The 21116-nt window shown below is 34.1% G+C and overlaps 3 protein-coding genes across 3 annotated transcripts in view; 1 reads left to right on the top strand and 2 right to left on the bottom strand.

The window, feature by feature from the left end:
- Positions 1 to 9925, top strand: part of LOC129949339 (protein peste-like) — a 21286-nt gene extending 11361 nt beyond the window's left edge. The window contains exons 2-6 of the mRNA XM_056060737.1: positions 8039 to 8344; positions 8414 to 8632; positions 8707 to 9010; positions 9079 to 9358; positions 9413 to 9925. Of these exons, the coding sequence (XP_055916712.1) occupies positions 8039 to 8344; positions 8414 to 8632; positions 8707 to 9010; positions 9079 to 9358; positions 9413 to 9779 (1476 nt within the window). The 3' untranslated portion in view covers positions 9780 to 9925. The remainder of the gene's footprint in view (positions 1 to 8038; positions 8345 to 8413; positions 8633 to 8706; positions 9011 to 9078; positions 9359 to 9412) is intronic.
- The window catches only part of LOC129949345 (WASH complex subunit 3), a 191588-nt gene that overhangs the window by 111829 nt on the left and 58643 nt on the right, over positions 1 to 21116 (bottom strand). The window lies entirely within an intron of this gene.
- LOC129949341 (protein FAM151B) lies at positions 9799 to 21116 on the bottom strand. The gene is made up of 6 exons (XM_056060742.1): positions 20904 to 21116; positions 20544 to 20675; positions 11376 to 11537; positions 10627 to 10865; positions 10354 to 10566; positions 9799 to 10296 (listed from the first exon to the last, which is right to left on the bottom strand). Exons 2-6 carry the CDS (start codon positions 20581 to 20583, stop codon positions 9940 to 9942), a joined length of 1011 nt encoding a protein of 336 aa, XP_055916717.1. The 5' UTR covers positions 20584 to 20675; positions 20904 to 21116; the 3' UTR covers positions 9799 to 9939.

Below are 21116 nucleotides of genomic sequence, written 5' to 3'. Positions count from 1 at the left end.
ATTAAAATGCAAATAAGACTTTCCAAATCACCATCCAAAAATACGCACCAGAAAGCAGAAAAAAAAGCCTTTATGAAACAAGGTTTATTGAAAGGCATAACAGCATTCTTTTATTTAAAGAGCTCTTCAAATGTTTTGCTATAAGTCTTGAAGAAATATCTACCAAAACGTGGGCAATGTCTTCAAAAGCATCAACTCTGTTAGCAGCAATTCAAAGAAGTGATTTTCTGGTAAGCCCCATGGTATGCGAAAAACTTTTTAGTTTAACGCTACCCTTACCAATTTTCCTTCAAAACGAATCTTTAAATTTCGTGTCTGCAATAAATCACACGAAACAAGTCTTAAGTTCTCTTAAGAACATAAGAGAAACGGCCAGAGACTTTTTCAGAGACGCTTTTCAAACCGCATCACAACTTGCCAGGGATTTATTTGAAGTCAGCATAACAATTCCAAGGCTTTCTTTGAAACGAACAACGCGCTCTTAGAGTTTCTATACTTATTCCCTGTCTAGATTCTCTTATACAAAATCTTACTGACAGATTTATGATCAACGAGGACGTTTTACTATCGTTTCAAGCTCTGCTTTCAGGTGTTGCTACCGCCAAGTGAGTAAATGAAATGGAAAATCTAACACTCTACTTCGATAACGCAATATCCTTGTCAGCTGTTAAAGCGGAGTACATACTCTGGTGGGAAAAACTTTCATGGATGGATCCCTCTTCCGATGTTCTGAAACTGCTAGATATATGTGACAAGACCTACTTCAGGAGCATAAGATACTTGCTTACAATTTTGGCCACACTACCAGTTACAACAGCTAGCGTTGAAAGAACCTTTTCAACGATGAAAAGGATCAAAACAGTATCCCGAAGCGTTATGGGCCATCTAAGACTAAGCGCACTTGCAATGCTGTCTGTTCAATCAGGTATTGATGTCGATCCAGATGAAGTGATCGACATTATGCCTAAAAAAAAACAAGGCGTTTATTGCAGTAAAAATCGAAACTATTTATTTAATTAAATTAAAAAAATACAAACAAAAATAAAACATTTTGTAGTTTTTTTTTAAATTTTTGTATAAGGAATTACTTCTTCGAAATTGAACAAGACCCCCCCCCCCCCAAACCGAAATCCTGGCTACGGGCCTGACACTGGATATCACAGCTCGTGAAAAACTTTCAACGCTAACTAAAGGTTACAATAAATAATGACAAACCATTTTTTGTTTTATTAACAATGATAAAATAGTGGAATGTTTGAATTATTACCTATCACAAAAGGTTTTAAAAATATGCACTCTCAAAACTTTTTAAAAATATTGAATTTTGTAAGCTACACGTAAAAAGACGTCAAATGGCGTAAATTGAAAACATTTTATATTGAGATAAGAAATCACAGATTTTAAAAAAAAAATAATAAGTCTTAATCACGTTCATAGATAAGACACCCCATAAAAAAATGCACCCTTTCCATTTTTATTATTGTTATTCCTGGTTTATTTTAACTTAAAAATTCTACAACTATCTCCTCTGTCGCATGCAGTAGGCATGTACGTGTTACTACATTATCAGCCTTGAAATTTATTCGGAGTTCTATGTTTACAAAATAAGAATGCCTCCGGGTACATATGCACCCATCACAAAACGTGAAAGCTTATCAGTGATTCAGATTCAAAAAAACCAAAACCAAATAGAGTGGTTTTACAATTCAAATAAATACTCAAACATAAAAATGTTTTATTTAACTTTTTTTTGTTTTAAAATTTTGAATCTATTTTTGGTTTTTTCAATCATCCCTTTTCAATGGTTCCTCATCAATCTTTTGGATTTTTTGTGTTCTGGTTATTAAGAAATTGTTATAAACCATGAACTTAGTAGTATTTTTTAATATGTTATTGATAAGAAAAGAAAAATGTAGAGATTTTTTAAATTTACTGAAAAAATCAATTCAAAAATTATTTTCAAAATAAAATGAAATGTTGACTAAGCACTATTGATTTCCGGGTTTTCCGGTTATCTGTACCATTTAGCTGCAACAAAACACAAATTATTCAATAAAAATTCTTATCTATGTTCTCTGTTTGATAGAGTCTTGATTTTTAAATAAATCAATTGATAAGGACATACGAGTGTGGTGTAGTAGATAAATAAACATAATCTTAAAATATCTGTACACGCTTTAATAATACAATAAATGTAAAGGATTATACTTTTCTGTAGTGAGATTGGTAATTTATTAAGAAGACAAGTGAATGTCATCAAGAAAAACCACACAGTAGCCATACCTACGTCTTATACTGGGAAACCACATTAGAAATATTTATTGACAGCTTACTTTTAATTTCATAACATAACAATGGGCAGGTTCAGGCAACATTAGTGACTTGATTTGCAGTCAACTTTATTCTTTGAACGTAAATTTTATGCAAAGTCAATTAATTAACTTTTGACATATAGTGTTAGTGTTAGCAGATGTCAGGTGTAAACCTACAAGTTTAAATGTATATCCACCCTGTATTATATCTTTTCCTGCTTAAGTATCCATTTTCTTAATTTTCTAATTTGCACATGTTTAAATTGAACCTTTTCCGGTTGTCATTAGGGGTGTTTACATGGACGAGCTTGACAACCATCGATGCTCGATCATTAAAACGCTGAAACAACTGCTCGACCAACGTGCTGGATGGATTTCAAAAATTTTTGAAAACCTGAATGCTCGTCCAGCCAGCCAACTGGTGCGAACACGTGCTCGACAACTTCGTTTTTTATCATTCGGTAAATGATCTCGAGCAGATAAGACGTTCACGGAATTTTGAAAAAATGGCAACAATAACGAATAGTGAGTTTTGGAAAGATTTTTTTGAGCTGTATAAAAGCCTACCTGAGGTTTGGAAAATAAAAAGTGAAATTTATAAAAACAAAAATTTAAAAATAAAAACTTATGAAGTGTTGCTGGAAAAATACAAAGAAATAGATGTTAACGCCAGTGTAGAATAGCTACGACCAGTTGCCAAAAACCTTAGGGTAGCGGATAGCCGTTCATTGACAGAGATAGAATCTCTTATATTTGTATTTTTTCTTTCTATATAAGGCTTCACCATAGCCAATAGCTCCTCATATACGGCAGCATCCATACGCAAAAAATTTGTAAAGTCCGATGAAGATGTAACTTTGAGCTCGTTCATCAAATTTATATGGTTGTATTTTTTTCTGTCCTTAATCCATTTTTTTACCCATAAACGTTTTTTCTTTTTTTTTCTCTTCCTCTTCAATAATCTCATTCATAATTAAAGCTGCCAAAATCATTTTCGCCATCCTGCGTGCGTCTGTTTGATTCGAAAATTTTTAAATACTGAGGCTCGACAACATCAGTATCAATGTGAACGCAAAGTTGTGCATACAGTTATTTTTATCATCGAGCCATGCTGTCGAGCATGCTCGTCCATGTCAACACCCCTTCATTAAGTTTATTCTCGAACTCAAGCTAACTAAGTAATCAAATTATAATCCAGACAGATGTGAGTACCTATTCGTGTAATTTCTATTTCTATTTTATATCTATTCTTTTTCTATTTAATAAAGGATTTTGTAACTCGAAATCAAAAAGATATTGTTTCAGTTATAAAAAAGTTTGGACGTTGGCTTTCAGATCCAACATATATGTAGTTAATGTCAAAGTCAAAGCTCTACTTCTTTACTATACCAATAGTATATTTCAGAAAGAACTATGTGTGACCAAATATATGGCTCGCATTCTCCTAAATTCAACGGCGATAATGATTCAAACGTCGGACAATCTCGTACCCGTGCCTCTTCAGCATATATTTGGCACATCAACTCAAAATACGGCCATGGCATGCGTCCTCTGCCGGTTGACTTTTTGTTGTTGTGCATTTTTTTGTCCAAAGACCTGTCCAAGAAATTATACGACGCTTTTGTCATCATGACACATCAAGGAAACAATTTTCATTGAAATTGTTTAAAATGCAATTAATAGTTACACATCCTTTTAGACTCTGCAAAATGTTCTGGTTTGCGTTGTATTCTCTATCCCTGTAAAATAATTTAACTATAAATTTGTCTTTTTTAATCTTATCCTTCATGCATATGTATATTACCATATACCAATATAGTTTGTCTCAAATTCCGAGTCAATAAAAGAAGGAAAATTTAAGTAAAGAAATAAAGCATTTTTCTATTTATGCAAATATCTTACCACTCAAAATATATTCTTATACATCCTCAGTATCGTTGATTTCATATATAATCCCATCGTAATTTACGAAAAACTTCATTCTAAAATTAAATTAATTCAACGGGTACTGATTATTTGTTTTAAAAGTGGAACTGACAGGTGCTCAACAGCTGATTGTATTGACAGAAATCAACTTGACTTGAGTAGTAAGGAAGATATTTCTTGACTAACTTTCCAGTGAACTTTCCAATAAAGTTGCCTTAATTGGAAGGCAATTTTTTGACAGCTGACCAATCAAATGATAAAAACTTGCCCTACTTTCAAGTCCCTTATGTCGCCTGAACCTGCCCAATATTTACTTAAAATACAATATTTTTCTGCAATAAGAATTATTAATATTTTCAAAAATGTGTCAATCAATATAGAGTCTTAACTTTTATCATTAATCATTAAACTTTTTTTTAAAAAGAATTTTATTGGAATGGCTTTATCTTTATTGAATTGAAATTAAATAATTTCCTTACTTTAAGTCTTTAAGTATACATACGAGTAGATATCAGTGCAATTTCCTATCAGTTATCGCTTAATACTTTATCATAAGTTCATGTTTATAATAAAAGTATTTTAAAAATGATAACAATTCTTTGTGTGATATAGGTTTTTTTTGTATTTACTTAATATTTCAAATACGACATTTCGGATCTGTTTACATTGGGCAGGTTCAGACCACATAAGAAACTTGAAAGTATGGCGAGTTTCTAGTATCTGATTGGCCAGCTGCCAAAAAATTGCCTTCGACTTAGCAAATTTATTGGAAAGTTGAGTGGAATGTAAATCATGAAAAATTGGACAGGTTCAGGCAACACAAAGGACTTCATTTGCAGTCAACTTCATTCTTTGAACGTTTGACATTTTGACCAAGGCAAGTAGTTAGTTTTTCGAGTGTCATAAATTTCAAATTCAGAATTTAACTTCACAGACCTTTACTTCAAGTTCATAGTACAAAAACTACCAAAACATTATTGGTGACAAAACACTCCTCACGCAAGCTACAAGTCTATCACGATTTTATTGTAAAGAAATATTATTCATATCTTTTCCAAATTCACAGCGAACCCTTTTACAGAAAGCATTAAATGAAGTTGTGCAGAAAATAAATAAATCATACAGTATTAAAGTTCAGCTTTCAGTTGAATGAAAAAAAACATTATCAATTATCATTTTGACAGAAGCAGACTTGACTTTTCTTGACTTACTTTCCAGTCAACTTTCCCTTAAAGTTGCCTTAATTGGAAGGTAATTTTTTGGCAGATACTATAAACTTGCCTAACTTTCAAGTCCCTTATGTCGGCTGAACCTGCCCATTGCCATAACTATCAAGTCAAGTTCACTAATATCAAAATGTCAGATAATCATGATTTTTCAATTAACTAAAAGCTGAACTTTATTGGAAAAGGAATAAGTAATATTTCCTTAAAATACGAAATAAAAATGGAGATGAAATTGTAGCTTGCCTTAGAAGTGTTTTATAGACTAATATGTTTTTGGTAGTTTTCGCGCGATCAACAGAAGGTAGAGAAGCAAGCAAAGTTCCGATTTTGAAGTTTATGACACTTGAAAAACAAACTAGTAAGCTAAAGTCAAAAGTTGAAAAGTTATCAGAAGTTATCAAAACAAAAAGTAACAATAATGGATTCAAGTAACTCAAGCAAGTGTCAAAACGCGTTTTAAATTTGACGAATTGCGCGAAAGTTAGCGAAATTTAACGAAAATGAGCAGAACGTCTATCATGGTTAGTGACATATGTATAAAACTGCGTATTAATTCGTTCCCTTAAGCTCGATTAAGGCTATTATAGTTGAGGCTTTATGCTGTTTGAACCTGCCCATTGCCTTCTTTAAAGACCGTCAAAATAAAAAAACTGCAATTTTGATTAGCAATATTTAAGAAAATTGGTTTTATTTTATTCGTACAATTAACGGATATTCTTAATTATGTCTTAATGACAGAATAGATAGAAATAAAAACTTATATAATATATATAAATAACGCTAAAATTTTATAAAGTTTTTCCCAAAAAATTTTGGAACACTCCAGAGATTTTTTTTTGATTTGATCCATCATTTTTGAACGCAATAGTTCTACTTATTTTTCCATATATTACTCATGTTATCAACACAATTTTAACTAAATTTTCCTTCTCATTGGAAAATTTCTAAAGTGATTCCTGCACCAAAAACCCATAGCAATATTTTCCGCTGAAATAAATTCTTCCCTTTCTATCGAATTGGTTAAAAAATTATACACAAAATAAGTTCCATTTTTTTTTTTAGTTCTAATGATTTTTAATCTCGCAAGCAGTCTACTTCTGAACTCATTGATGCTTTTGAATTTGGATTTCTCCAACCGTTTGTGACCATATTTTTTATACTATAATGTGCAGAAAACTCTCACATCTCTTCGATTTTTCTAATGGTGCTGAAAAGTTTGTTCGTCCTACCTTTTTGGAAGAAGTCAATCAGTGGTTTCAGAAAATCTGGTTTCTGATTTACTATCATCGAACTATGGTGTACCACAAGGCACTATTTTGGGACCTCTTCTTTTTTCTGCATATGTAAACTTCCTTCAAATGGTCAGATTAATGTGGCCTTGTTCTTAATCGTACAAAACCAAAATGCATGAATGCATCGTCGTCATTTTCAAAGAGAAAGGACTTACTTCACTCCCATAGCAGTTAGTGGAGATTCTGTACAATATTTTGAGAAATCTAAGAAGAATGGGAGTTTGCTTGAACAGAACCTCAACTTACAAAGACCATATTAACGTTCTACATGTCTGATTACATGATAATTTTTGTTTGTGGAATTTGCTTGCCAGAGAAATAAGAAGAATCAAGGTCAATCAATACTTTTCAAAAAACGAGTCTGGGATGCGACCCACACTGATAACTTCCCATCCCGTCTGTCTATTTCTCTTGCTTAAAAGTTTGCAGGTTTTCGTGTTGGGTTTAAAAAATGGTTAGTTGAATTATTCTTACAAATTTTAAAATTACCAACAATGTTTTTTTTTAAGTTTTTATTTTTTTTGTTTTAAACTGTGAATTCGATTTTTCTCAAAATTTTACAGGATATTAAGAACTTTATTTTTCGTTGCACAAAACTATTTTGGAGCTAAAATCATTTTGTATTCGTAAAATTTTCGAGGTGACACATTTTGTTTTAGTTTTTTTGATTTGTAAAAAACCGTTATCTGTATTTTTTTTTTTCAAAAAATATACTTGTTTGGTATTACGTTACAATATATAATATTGAATGTAATTCATGTTCCTAGCGTGTTTTTGGTTCGTAAGATATTTAGGGATAACCAAGATGTTCACCTTTTTTTAAACTGCTATGGTAAAAAAACCGCCCACGTAATTTTCTCGAGAGCCCTTTCTGCATTTTTCTGCTTTATTATCTGTATAACAAAATTTATTTGAAGTCGATATCTATTATGGTTCTTGAGCTATGGACAACGAAAAGAACGTTTCGACTATAGGGACCTTGAACATAAATGCTTATGTGCCGCAGGGCTCAAACTTATTTCTCATATTTATATATTCGTTTCCAACTCAAATCCCTCTTCTACGGAAATGGAACTCCGACGAAATATTATAAACTCTGAATTACAGAGATTCGATTTTCTGACATACACGCTCATTCTTTCAGTATGTTCAAGAATTCAAAAACCAATGAACACCGACAACTCCTTTCACTACTTCTCTGTCATAAAAAAAAATATATTTATGTGAGATTCGAAAACCTCATTTAAAAAGAGAATACTTAAAGACAACTCTATTTTTTCAGGAAATGGCCTTGAGTCCTATATCTCCTGCCTATGCCGGTTGGAAATCATCACCGTTACCTTTGTACCTCGACATTTATCTTTTCAATTGGACAAATTCGCATCAATTCACAAATCACTCCATCAAGCCGAGATTCCAAGAACTCGGTCCATATCGATTCAGAGACATACCCGACAAAGTCGATATTAAATTTCATCCAAAAAATAATTCAGTAACATTCCGTAAGATGAGTTTGTATTATTTCGATGCTGAGGGAAGCAATGGTAGCTTAAGTGATATAATAACAACCGTGAATATGGTTGCATGGGTACGAGAGCACACAAATTTGATAAACAAAACTTTGTTCGTCTAAAATCTTTTATTCAATTTTTCAAAGGCAGCTGTTCACAAGAAACGTGACTCGGGATTCTTTCAGATGCTTGGATTAAAAACTGCATTGGATTTGTCAAATGAGAAACTAACTGTAACAAAAACTGTCGATGAGATGCTATTCAGTGGCTACAAAGATCCAATGGTGGACTTGAATAATTTTCTCAAGACATTTTCAATGGGCGAAGAATCCATTTCATATGACCGAGTCGGATACTTTTATATGGTAAATAAATAAATTGATATTATGTAAATATTCCAGTATCACACTTCCTTTAACAAAAAAAAATAAAACTCTAGCGCAATGGCAGTTCAGTATTCAATGGCCTCCTCAATATGCACACAGGAGGTGATGACCCAAGAAAAATGGGAAAAATTCATACTTGGGATGCAAAGAACCATTCGGGATTTTATCAATCAAATTGTGGAATGGTAAACGGATCACTTGGAGAATTCTTTCCACCTAACCTGAAAGAGGGAGACTCAATAGACTTGTACATTCCAAATATGTGTCGGACAGTTCCTCTAGATTATACCGAAACCGTTGAAGTTCATGGTGTGAGGGGTTTGAAATTTTCTGGTGGACGGCGATCAGTTGATAATGGTGAGATTTATTCTGTGTTAAATATGAATCTAGTCAAACTTACATCAGATTTGCTTTATTTATTTAAGGAACCATGTATCCTGAAACTAAATGCTTTTGTGTTGATGGAAAATGTGAACGAGCGGGTGTTATGAACATGGGACCATGTCAGTATGGAACAACAGCGTTTATGTCATATCCACATTTCTATGAAGCCGATCCATATTATTTGGAACAAATTGAAGGCTTAAAACCGGTTAAGGAAAAACATGAGTTCTTTATGACACTAGAACCAAATGCTGGTGTACCCTTGGATGTTGGTGGGGGATTTCAAGCAAATGTGCTCATCGAACCGATTCCAGGAATGGGGTAAGAATCATTCAGATTGTATGGTCTTTTTTCTTATGATATTTTTCATTTCAGAATCTATGATAAAGTACCACGAATATTTCTTCCAATAATGTGGTGTGAACAACGCGTACGTGTGACTCCTGAAATTGCGAGTGAAATTAAACTTGTTCCTCAAATTATCTATTGGGGCCAATGTTTTGGCGGAGCACTTCTTTTTGTCGGAATTGTAATGTTCCTCTGGCATCCATTCCATGCAATAGCTAACCAATTTAAGCCCAAGGATCAAAGAAAGCCAAAAACTAAAAACACAGACGAACCAAATCATCAACTGCGAATCGAATCAGTTCCATTTGTGGCTAAAAATGGCAACGGACAAATTATAGCCAAACCACAGAAGCTTTCTCTTCTCGGCCAGTCAAAAGACGAAGCAAAGAGATAACATTAAAAGACTTTATGTATTTACGTATCGTGTTAGTTTAAATAATTAGTTGAATGTTTTATTATAAACAAGAAATGGACCTAAAAGCCATTATATCTCTGTTACTTAAGAATAGATAATAAATCTTAGATTAATGAAATTTTAAACTTTCTTTGGTTTTCTAGAGGAATACTTTTTGTAGAGCAAAACTTGCCACTAATGTACAAAGACCTATGTACGCGATGTTAAATATCGACGGAAGTGCTGCAGAATTGCCAGGTCCCTTTTGCAAATTAAGTTGACTCGATACTTCCTCAGGAACATCCAAGTAAACTCGATCCAAACCAAAATCAAAGATTAGCTTTCGAAGTTTTTTAATGTCCACATAGTCATTTGCTGAAGACCAAATAGTTAGTGTACTTTTATTTGTGTCATTGACAGCTCTTAGGAGCCAATGCAATTGGATGTCACTACTGGCAGCGATACCAGCTCGAACAGGAAATGTTATTGGCAGTTGAGAGTCAGTGATGTTGTTTTTCTGATATATAGACTTATTTTTATAATCATTCAACGTTAGAAAAAATTACTTCCTCACCTTAATAGAATCAACCATTTCTTCAATCTGTGTGTCAGTATAGAAGCCTTCTTTGAATTCACTTCCCCAGCGTGTAGTCCAACCGATTGAAAGTACGGCATCAGGGAAGTTTTTACATCCGACAAAGAAGCGAGTTGGATCGACTGGAACTGTTTCGGTGTTATTAACTGGTCCTTTGATGATGTCAGCATTTAACCAAATTGGATATGTCATCTAGGAAAATTAAGAATTGATTTCTATACATTTTTAATGAATTGAATTGATCATCATTACCGAAGACCATAGATCTTGAAGCATAGCTAGAGAACCTTCAAACACTTCGATTGATTTGAAATCAAGTTTTACCCCCTTTTTGCGATTTGTATTATTATTAAAGTGAAGAATTTGGTGTAGAAATGATTCGAGGGATATATCAGATGTTTGAGCTGGTGGATGACCCATAACTGGAAGATCCGGTCCTGAGCTATTGATTTTTCCCACCACAATATCTGCTTCAATCATGTCTATGTCACCTATTAGGACAAGGAATAAGAATTCATATCACCATCAAGGAAATAAATAGCTTCAATAAACTATAACCGACGCGACCCACAACCACAACGACAACGACGACGACGATGCTGATCAAATGTTCTGCATTTATAAATAAAATTATTTCTTATTAAATCTCTCGTATTTGTAATTCAATTAGATGATGGTAATTGAACTTAAAAGTACATGTTCATACCTATCTTCATTTTAAATTTAAGCTGTGGAAGTATGAAGGTTTACACAAGTGATGTTTAAAAATAAAAAATTATTAAGTTGACTTTTGTATTTCATTTTAATTTTAGTCCAACTAAAGTCACGTTTTCTGCCGCATGCAAACATTTCAAATATCTACTATCGAATCCATCGATGATTCATTAGTTAATTGCCGAGACATCCAACTTATGAGTTTTAACGTGTTTTTAGACGTAGGATTAAATTCCATATGATTCGTCTTATTGGGCTAATTTGGGATTTAAATAGTATGTACTTACTTTGAAGAGCGTCATCTAGTTCTTTTTGACTGTTTACAGCATGGGCCCATTTAATAGAAGTCAAATTATGCCCTGGAGTCTTCATTGATTTATCGGAATATATAACTTCGTAAGCGTACAAAGAATTATTATAAGAGGTTGCTAATGATGCTCCAATAAGACCTAAAGCATTTAAAAATAATTCCGAGTTTAAAGAAATATTTTCATAACATTTATATGACAGAAATCAAACACAAATGTATACACAGTGGCTCGCAACTTATTTGGTACATTGTTTTTGTTTCGAAAATAAAAACTGTCTATATTGAAAGGTAAAAGGCGTTTGTCACAAATTTAAATTTCGATTTAGGACCATTTTAAAGACCAATTCCCATGATAGATGGGAGTAAAAGAATGTTGGGCTCAAAAAACATCTCACAGCTTATTTTATACAGATAACTTAGTGCAAGTTTCTTTAGGCCAGAACAACAATTCATGGCACGAAAGAATTCATCGAAAAATAAAAACTAACTTGTTATCGGCCTGTATGGAGCCTTAATTTGATGACTTCTCAAGCACAGTCACCTATAATAAACATGATCGAGAGTTTGTAGCTTTGTTGGACAACAATTAAAAACAAAAATCTTTTTAATACGTCGTGACCCATATTATATAAAGGGTGATTTTTTTGAGGTTAGGATTTTCATGCATTAGTATTTGACAGATCACGCGGGATTTCAGACATGGTGTCAAAGAGAAAGATGCTCAGTATGCTTTGACATTTCATCATGAATAGACTTACTAACGAGCAACGCTTGCAAATCATTGAATTTTATTACCAAAATCAGTGGTCGGTTCGAAATGTGTTTCGCGCTTTACGTCCGATTTATGGTCTACATAATCGACCAAGTGAGCAAACAATTAATGCGATTGTGACCAAGTTTCGCACTCAGTTTACTTTATTGGACATTAAACCAACCACACGAATGCGTACAGTGCGTACAGAAGAGAATATTGCGTCTGTTTCTGAGAGTGTTGCTGAAGACCGTGAAATGTCGATTTGTCGCCGTTCGCAGCAATTGGGTTTGTGTTATTCGACCACATGGAAAATTTTACGCAAAGATCTTGGTGTAAAACCGTATAAAATACAGCTCGTGCAAGAACTGAAGCCGAACGATCTGCCACAACGTCGAATTTTCAGTGAATGGGCCCTAGAAAAGTTGGCAGAAAATCCGCTTTTTTATCGACAAATTTTGTTCAGCGGTGAGGCTCATTTCTGGTTGAATGGCTACGTAAATAAGCAAAATTGCCGCATTTGGAGTGAAGAGCAACCAGAAGCCGTTCAAGAACTGCCCATGCATCCCGAAAAATGCACTGTTTGGTGTGTTTTGTACGCTGGTGGAATCATTGGACCGTATTTTTTCAAAGATGCTGTTGGACGCAACGTTACGGTGAATGGCGATCGCTATCATTCAATGCTAACAAACTTTTTGTTGCCAAAAATGGAAGAACTGAACTTGGTTGACATGTGGTTTCAACAAGATGGCGCTACATGCCACACAGCTCGCGATTCTATGGCCATTTTGACGGAAAACTTCGGAGAACAATTCATCTCAAGGAATGGATTTGACGCCTTTAGACTATTTTTTGTGGGGCTACGTCAAGTCTAAAGTCTACAAAAATAAGCCAGCAACTATTCCCGCTTTGGAAGACAACATTTCCGAAGAAATTCGGGCTATTCCGGCCGAAATGCTCGAAAAAGTTACCCAAAATTGGACTTTCCGAATGGACCACCTAAGACGCAGCCGCGGTCAACATTTAAATGAAATTATCTTCAAAAAGTAAATGTCATGGACCAATCTAACGTTTCAAATAAAGAATCGATGAGATTTTGGAAATTGTATGCGTTTTTTTTTTTTTTAAAGTTCTCAAGCTCTTAAAAAATCACCGTTTATATATATTATATTTTTTTATTATTATTTTATTTTTATATATTAACTGGTCATTAAAATTACAAGGTAATATGTATACGTAAAAAAAAAAGGAGAGATCCTAGCTGCGAAGACGATTGGTTATGCTTGTTATTAAATTGTTTATACATTTAAGTTAAAGGTTGTAAGAAGTTTATTTACATTTTCGATATTTGAGCTGGTGGGGTTTTTTTAATACGTCATAGATCGATAAATTTTTGAAGATTGATGAAAGAGCAGGTTTCGATGATTGACAGTTTTCGAGGAGGTGTTGTATTGCAGGTGGAAATATATTTTTGCTCTTTACTAAAGTTCTTTTTTTTCTTTCAAATTAAATTAACATTTTACCAATAATTCTTTTTCTAGTTTAAAAGTATCAACGAAGCTGTGAGCCACTGTATAAATTTAAGCAAAATGATATCAATTGTTTAGGTTTGTTGATATTAAAATGAAATTATACCCATATGTATGAAACATTTCTGATTAAAGTACAGCTGTGTTCAAAATAATAGAAGTGCTTTTACAAAATTTGCTCAAGTGTTTTTTTTTACCATGTGTATACTGATAATCAGCCCATTTCTCTACCGGTAAGTATAACGGGACGTTAAAGATGATAAAACAATGAACTGGTTTGCAATTCATAACCGATTACATTTGTAACCAGAGATCAAATGATCTTTACTCTCAATCAGGCTGTTCAAAAAAATAGGAGTGTGAGTTATATTGTACGTAAAAAAAAAATCAAAAACTTAAAAAAAAAATAAACAGTAAGTAACTAAATTAAAATAGGAATATTAAATTGTTGGAATATCGAATATCTAAACAAGTTTAGTTAAAACGGGAAATCATAAAAACGTTGCGAAATGAAGAAAAAACGTATAAGGATATAAAGTTGATGTTGGGGTGCTCTGACCAAATGATCGCCAATGCTGAAAAATATGAAAAAAAAGTCGAAACCCGGGGACGGAAACGAGAAACGAGCGAAAATGACGATCGTCGTATTGTTCGCTACAGCCGAAAGGATCCTTTTGCGTCCTCTAAGATGATCCAGGAAGATCTAGGACTTGCAGTAAGTAGCGTAACAATAAGAAGGCGATTTTTGGCCGCTCGTTTGAAATTTGCAAGAAGCCATGCTAATTGGCCTGCAGAGAAATGGCGAAACATTTTGTGGACTGACGAGACCAAAATTGTTTTATTCGGTGGAACTGGTTCTAGGCAATACGTCCGACGTCCAGAAAATTCCGAGTTTAAGCCTCGGTACACGACTAACACGATAAAGTATGGAGGTGCTAAAGTGATGGCATGGGGCAGTTTCTTATATGCTGGTGTTGGCCCCATACATCAAATCATTGGCACGATGGACAAGCGCGTTTAGTGGATATAATGTTTAGTGTGATGCTGCCTTATGCGAGTTGGAATATGCCGGTTAAATGGGTATTTCAACAAGACAACGACCCGAAACACACCAGCAAGTCTGCCAAGGAATGGTTTCGGGTCAATGGGATTGAGGTCAAGGACTAGCCAGCGCATTCACCTGACCTCAATCCCATAGAAAATTTATGGGCAGATGTGAAAAAGGGTGTTTCTCGACGAAGACCCTTGAATTCGAGGCAGTTGTGGGACGCAGTCAAGGAAACATGGAACCAAATTCCAATTGAGCGTTGTCAGGCCCTTTTGAACTCTATGCTACGCAGATGTGCAGCAATTATAAAAAACAAAGGATTTTCCACAAAATACTGACAAAAAATCTTAATATTAAATATTTTTTTTTAGTTTTTTATACTTCATTTTGTTTACTCCTATTATTTTAAACAAAGTAGTCTTCAAGCATAATAATAAAAGGCTGGATTACCCATTTTGTACAAAAGAAAAAAAAAATTTTAAAAATTATACAACTTTTGAGTCACGATTTAATCTAAAAAGAACAGGCACTCCTATTTTTTTGAACACAACTGTACATATAGAATTTAAGAAAAATAATATCACTTTTTACATGTATCATGGAGACGTAGATGGGTGTTGATACCTTGACTTGAATTGGCAGCAGCGTTGCCACAAAGTGTTATTTAACTTTCACGTTTTTTATTTTGGCTTTGGCTTGGTCTCCAAATACTAATATTACTAGATTAAACAAATTAAACATATTAATTGACCTGAATTTTCTCAGATGGATTGACAAAGTAAAAAAAATGACATATAAACACAATTCTCTATTAACTTTTACCAACAACATTTTTGAATTGGGCAATAGAGAATTTTTGAGAAATCGAATCATAAACATACTGTTTTCAGATAAGACTCCATTTTATTCACAACGAACATAACTTCGCTTCAAAAATATATTTGGTTTAACTACTTTGGATGCTTTGTGCAAGAGCGATACTAAAATCATTGCCTGTCGAATGTACCAATGTTCCTCCGCCCTCAAAGTTTCAATAGTTACAGCAAATTTTAATAATGAAGGTATATACATTATGTGTGTAGAACGACGACCGTCTGGAAAATTGTTTGTTTATAATATCATTATAAAGTCCTCTTTTGCAAATCCAAAACTACAATTGTTTTATTTATTTAACAACATTTAAGAGACATTACTAATGTTTTGTATGCATATACAAAAATTATACATATGGGTTAGAATAGATAGAAGATCTGATTCATCTCTTAATTGTTTTTTTTTTTTGAGTTTTTATTTTTATTTTGTAACAAAACTAAACTACACCGAAACTTTTTTACTTCAATTTGCTTAGTTATCAATGAAAATTAATAGCAGACGATACCTACTATCGTCTTACGTGAAGTGAGACTATCGTCGAAACGCTATCGTCGAACGATTATTGTTTTACGGAATAACCCCCTGTTTTCTGTTTTCAGATTTTTGAATTTTGTTTATATTTCTGATAATACGAAAATCTCTAATATTTCAGAAACATAATCTGGCAAAATGTTCGTTTAAAATGTTTTTAAAACTTTTATATAAAACATTTTATAAAAGTGATCATTTTTTGACTAATTTCCACTCTAATAATAAAACTCTCAAACTTATTTAAATGCATTAAAAATATAATAGCAAAAGAGCTACACAATTGTTTAAAAGTAATATACCACGATGACCATGATATTGGCTTGCCGCAAAGAAAGACCCAATGAGGGCCAATTCGATTTTTTTTGATTGTTCAGAGACGACAAAATTCGCTTAACTGATGCACTGCTATGTGGAAGACTAAATAAGTTAATTACAAACGAATAAATATTTTTGAATAAATGTTCACCAACAAAAAGTTTCGTTTAACTGAACGTTTAACAGATTTGGCGCCCATTTATAATTGTAAAACAGCGGGCCAAAATGATCGATCAGGCAATTTTTAGCAATGCTGCATGATATTCGCAACGCTGCATGATATTGAAGTAGTTAGCTATTAAACTATTAAATGGAATACAAAATGGTTGGTGGTGTAAATTAATTTAAAAATACATATTTCTTTTTTTGTGATCATTTTACTAAGCCTTCCACAAAGCAAATATTAATCATTTTAATTTTATTTTTTAAATAAATATTTTTATGAGGTTGGAATCAAGACAGGTCCGGATTTAGAGGTCGAGAGGACTCAAATTATTTTCAAAATAAAGTGATCCACTTTTTTTCACTCGAGTTTTTCAATAAATAATTTATTGTGAAACCAAGTAGATTCCTTTAGTATTGAACAAACACATTGAACTATAGAGACAACAAAAAAAGAATTTTATGGTTAACGAACAGAACCTTTCGAGCTTTTATCTCCGAAAAATCGTTGATGATTTCGTTGAAATCAAATTCTCGGAGTACATCGTTTTCAATGCTCAAGAGAGAAATCTTCGATAGACGGTTTTGTCCCATCGTGGTTGGAAGCCTATTTTTTATAATTTTCATTTTTGAAAATGAGTGCTCTGCAGTGCGATTTGTTATCATCAAAACCAAATTCATTTGCAATGCGATTTCGATGTTTGGGAATGTAGCTCTGAAATTTCGGTTTTCGAGAATTTGGTAATAAAATAGTTCCGGCCACTGATCTCTTCCATAGTCCTTTTTCTTTTTATATCAGTCGATCAAAGAAACAAATTAAACCAACTCATTACCAAGACTAGGCTCGAAATCATCTGGATACACTTTCACCAATGCGTTTGTTGCAGCGTGCAAATTTTCAGCATACATCTTTTCGATGTGATTCAGGAATCCAAATCTCGAACGTACAGCTTCATAGGCAATCTTTTAGTAAGAGAAACGAATAGCTGGTCAATTACTGGGATGAAGGCGGATACTTTGTATGATTCATTGGGTGACAAATTTGCGTCTTGTGCTTTCCCGTAATCGAGTAGATTCAACATGACATTTCTTGTTCTGGTGCGGGTGCTTTATTGTACATATGCATCAGAATTTGATATTTTTTTGGCTGCTTCCTCATATTAATCAAAATCATTTCGTTTGGATTCAAGAATCGTTTTCGGGTCTTGCAACATCTTATGTGTAGCGTTAAATCGATGGCAGATATCGTTCCAAAATGTTACAAAGAAACCAGTTTCCAGACCACTCATCTTCTGTAGAAAGTGCGTTGCTTCATTCCTCACGATATCTTCTTGCTCTTTATTGAAAGATATGCTGGTTAAAGCTTCTTCGATTTCCGAATATCCGTTGACTAAGGCTTTCAACAAGTGTCGCTGAGCTTTTTCAAGACTAAAAACTGGCAGTTTTTCTTCTTCTTTTTCAATCAGAATTCGATGATGCTCTGTACTGGCTGTGAAAAACGTGTACAAATTTGCACTAAATCAAAAAATTGAACAGCCGATGGACAAATTACCAAGTAGTCAATAATAATCGATTTTTCCACTAATTGAAGAACACCGATTCTTCATATACAACGATTAATTTATATGTACATACATATATAAGAAAAAAAATTGTCGAGACACGGAATCGAGTACCATCCCACTAAGCCATTAACAGATTGTTGTACTCCTTCCAGATGGGTAGTGAATTAGAAGTGCTTCTTATTAGGGCCATTTGAGATTTTGATATTTCACTGATCGCCTGATTGGAGTGAACAAATATAGATTATTGAATTATGTCATTTAAGATTAATATAATTAAATAATCTTGTATGTAAAAAGTATTGTAGGCTGTAGGTAAAGGTAAAAGATCAAACAAAAATACATATCAAAGGTAATAAAAATCTATTGTGGGGCCCCCCTGATTCCGGCCCTGGATCAAGATCCAACACACAAAAATTAGAAAAACCCAGAATCCCACTTAAATCCATATAAAATATAGCATATTTATTATTACCAAAAACTACATCACGAGGCTGCAACCGAACACTTTTATAAAAGTCCCAAAATTATGGGCTTTAGAAATTCTGGATTTTCGGAATTTAAAGTTTTCTGGATTAAAAATTTATGGAAAATTATATAACGGCGATGACGAACCGAATTCTGCTGTAAGGGAGATAGAACCACTCAACCTCGGCGACGCAGATCAACAATTCCGCTTCCCGACCTTGACGAAGTGAAGATAGCTATATCTAAACTTAAGTCAAACAAAGCTGCTGGAGCTGACGGCATCACCGCCGAACTATTCAAAGCAGCAGGCGATGACTTGGTAGGGAGCATGCACCAACTCATCTGCAAAATTTGGTCGGAAGAAAGCATGCCCGATGAGTGGAATCTCAGCATAGTGTGCCCGATACATAAGAAAGGAGGCCCTCTAAACTGCGCCAACTACAGAGGCATCAGTCTCCTTAACATTGCGTATAAGATCCTCTCTGCCGTATTATGTGAACGTCTGAAGCCATTCGTCAACAACCTGATTGGTCCTTATCAGTGTGGCTTCAGACCAGGAAAGTCCACTATCGAACAAATATTCACACTACGGCAGATCTTCGAAAAAAACCCAGGAGCTCCAAATCGATACCCACCATCTCTTTATCGATTTTAAAGCCGCGTATGACAGCATCTATAGGGAAGAGCTCTACCGAGCAATGTCTAGTTTTGGCATCCCTGTCAAACTTATCCGTTTGTGCAGAATGACGATGGAGAATGCACGCTGCTCTATCAAGGTCGGAAAAGATCTTACCGATGCATTTGATGTCAAAAAAGGTTTTAGACAAGGCGATGCACTGTCATGCGACTTTTTCAACATCGTTCTGGAAAGAATTGTGCAAAACTCAACCGTCAACACTAGAGGCACAATCTTCCAAAGATCCATCCAATTACTCGGATACGCAGATGATATTGACATAATTGGAAGATCAAAGCATGATGTCAGTGGAGCGTTTTTGAGCATTGCGACGGAAGCGAAGAAGATGGGTTTAGTGGTCAATGAGGGCAAGACCAAGTATATGCTGTCATCAAAAAAGGACACTGAACGACGACGTATTGGACAAAACGTCACCATGGACAGCTATAACTTTGAGGTAGTTAAGGCCTTTGTCTACCTAGGCACCGCTATTAATGCAGACAACGACACCAGCGCTGAAATCAAACGAAGAATAACTCTTGCAAACCGCTGCTTCTTTGCACTTAGCAGGCAATTGAGAAGTAAAGTCCTCTCTCGGCCTGGACCCTGTCAAAGAAAGATGAGATCGTCTTAGGATGCTTCGAGAGAAAAATTCTTCGGGTGATTTTTGATCCCGTACGCATAGATGGAGAATGGAGGAGAGGATATAACGACGAACTGTACGGGCTGTAGAGCGACACTGATCTTGTTAGCAGAATTAAAGTCCAACAGCTTAGATGGCTAGTCCATGTAGAGCGGATGGACATCAACGCTCCAGCAGAGAAAGTGGCGCACCCAGGTGGGAGAGGACCTCAACCAACTTGGCGTGCGAAACTGGAGACAGCTAGCTAGGGACCGGACCGAGCTGGCTGAAGACGCTTGTTGGTTGAGGCCCAGGTCCGCCCCGGACTGTAGCGCCACCTTAAGTAAATAAGTAAGTAAGGATTAAAAATTTCGCGACTGTCTTTCCGTTTCCTATTTTAATGTGATTTATGTATGTAGCCCCAGTTTTAACACAATGACCCCGACAAAAATTCAAAAAACATCGCGGCAACGCTGCTGTAGGCAGTTGACTGTGAATAATAATGAACATGAACGTTAAACACAAATGATGGCAACACACAATCAAATGCATTATTTTACCCCGCTGTTACGCGGTAATTGTTAAAGGTATCAATTTGCCAAGCTTACCTAAAGCTACCACAAAAATCGAATTCCATTTATAATCCATAATATTAAATTTTATATGGATTTAAAAATAGAGATAAGATTTAAATTGTGGTCTTTTTCTTATCAATCAGCTTTCTTTTTAATTCCCTAAACCTAATAAAAAATTATAAAATATTAATATGAAATTAATAAGATAAGGTAATAAAGCCCTGTCAACAACATAGGTACATACATTATGTAAATATTTACGTACATAAGTAAATTTTAATATAATTTCTTGTCCAATAAATAAATCGAAAAAAAGTTAATTAGTACTCGGTAAATTTAAAATTAGTTAATTTGGAAAAAAAGAATCTTTGTAAAAAACAAATTAAATTATACCTGATTCCTGACTCCTAGTTGGTGCTTTGGACACTTCAACACACAACACTTAATTGTTTATTTTGAAAATGTTTAAGCTAAACAAAACAAAAACTTATTAAACCTCCGCTGGTGAAAATAAATAAAGACCGGCAAGAGCAATAGCAACACATTACAAATATGACAATATTATTGAATTGACATTCAATTTTGGAACGATAACTATTTGCTTGA

The sequence above is a fragment of the Eupeodes corollae genome, chromosome 3 (assembly GCF_945859685.1).
Source record: "Eupeodes corollae chromosome 3, idEupCoro1.1, whole genome shotgun sequence".
NCBI lineage: Eukaryota > Metazoa > Arthropoda > Insecta > Diptera > Syrphidae > Eupeodes > Eupeodes corollae.
Note: the sequence above shows the minus strand (reverse complement) of the source record. Positions and strands in the feature narration are given on the sequence as shown.

Excerpts from the sequence above, each read along its gene's own strand:
- LOC129949341 (XM_056060742.1), bottom strand. The coding sequence starts at position 20,583 with ATGGATTATAAATGGAATTCGATTTTTGTGGTAGCTTTAG. Across the intron at positions 10,866-11,375 it reads ACTAGATGACGCTCTTCAAA|GTGACATAGACATGATTGAA; the intron begins GTAAGTACATAC and ends TTGTCCTAATAG. Across the intron at positions 10,567-10,626 it reads TTCAAGATCTATGGTCTTCG|ATGACATATCCAATTTGGTT; the intron begins GTAATGATGATC and ends TAATTTTCCTAG.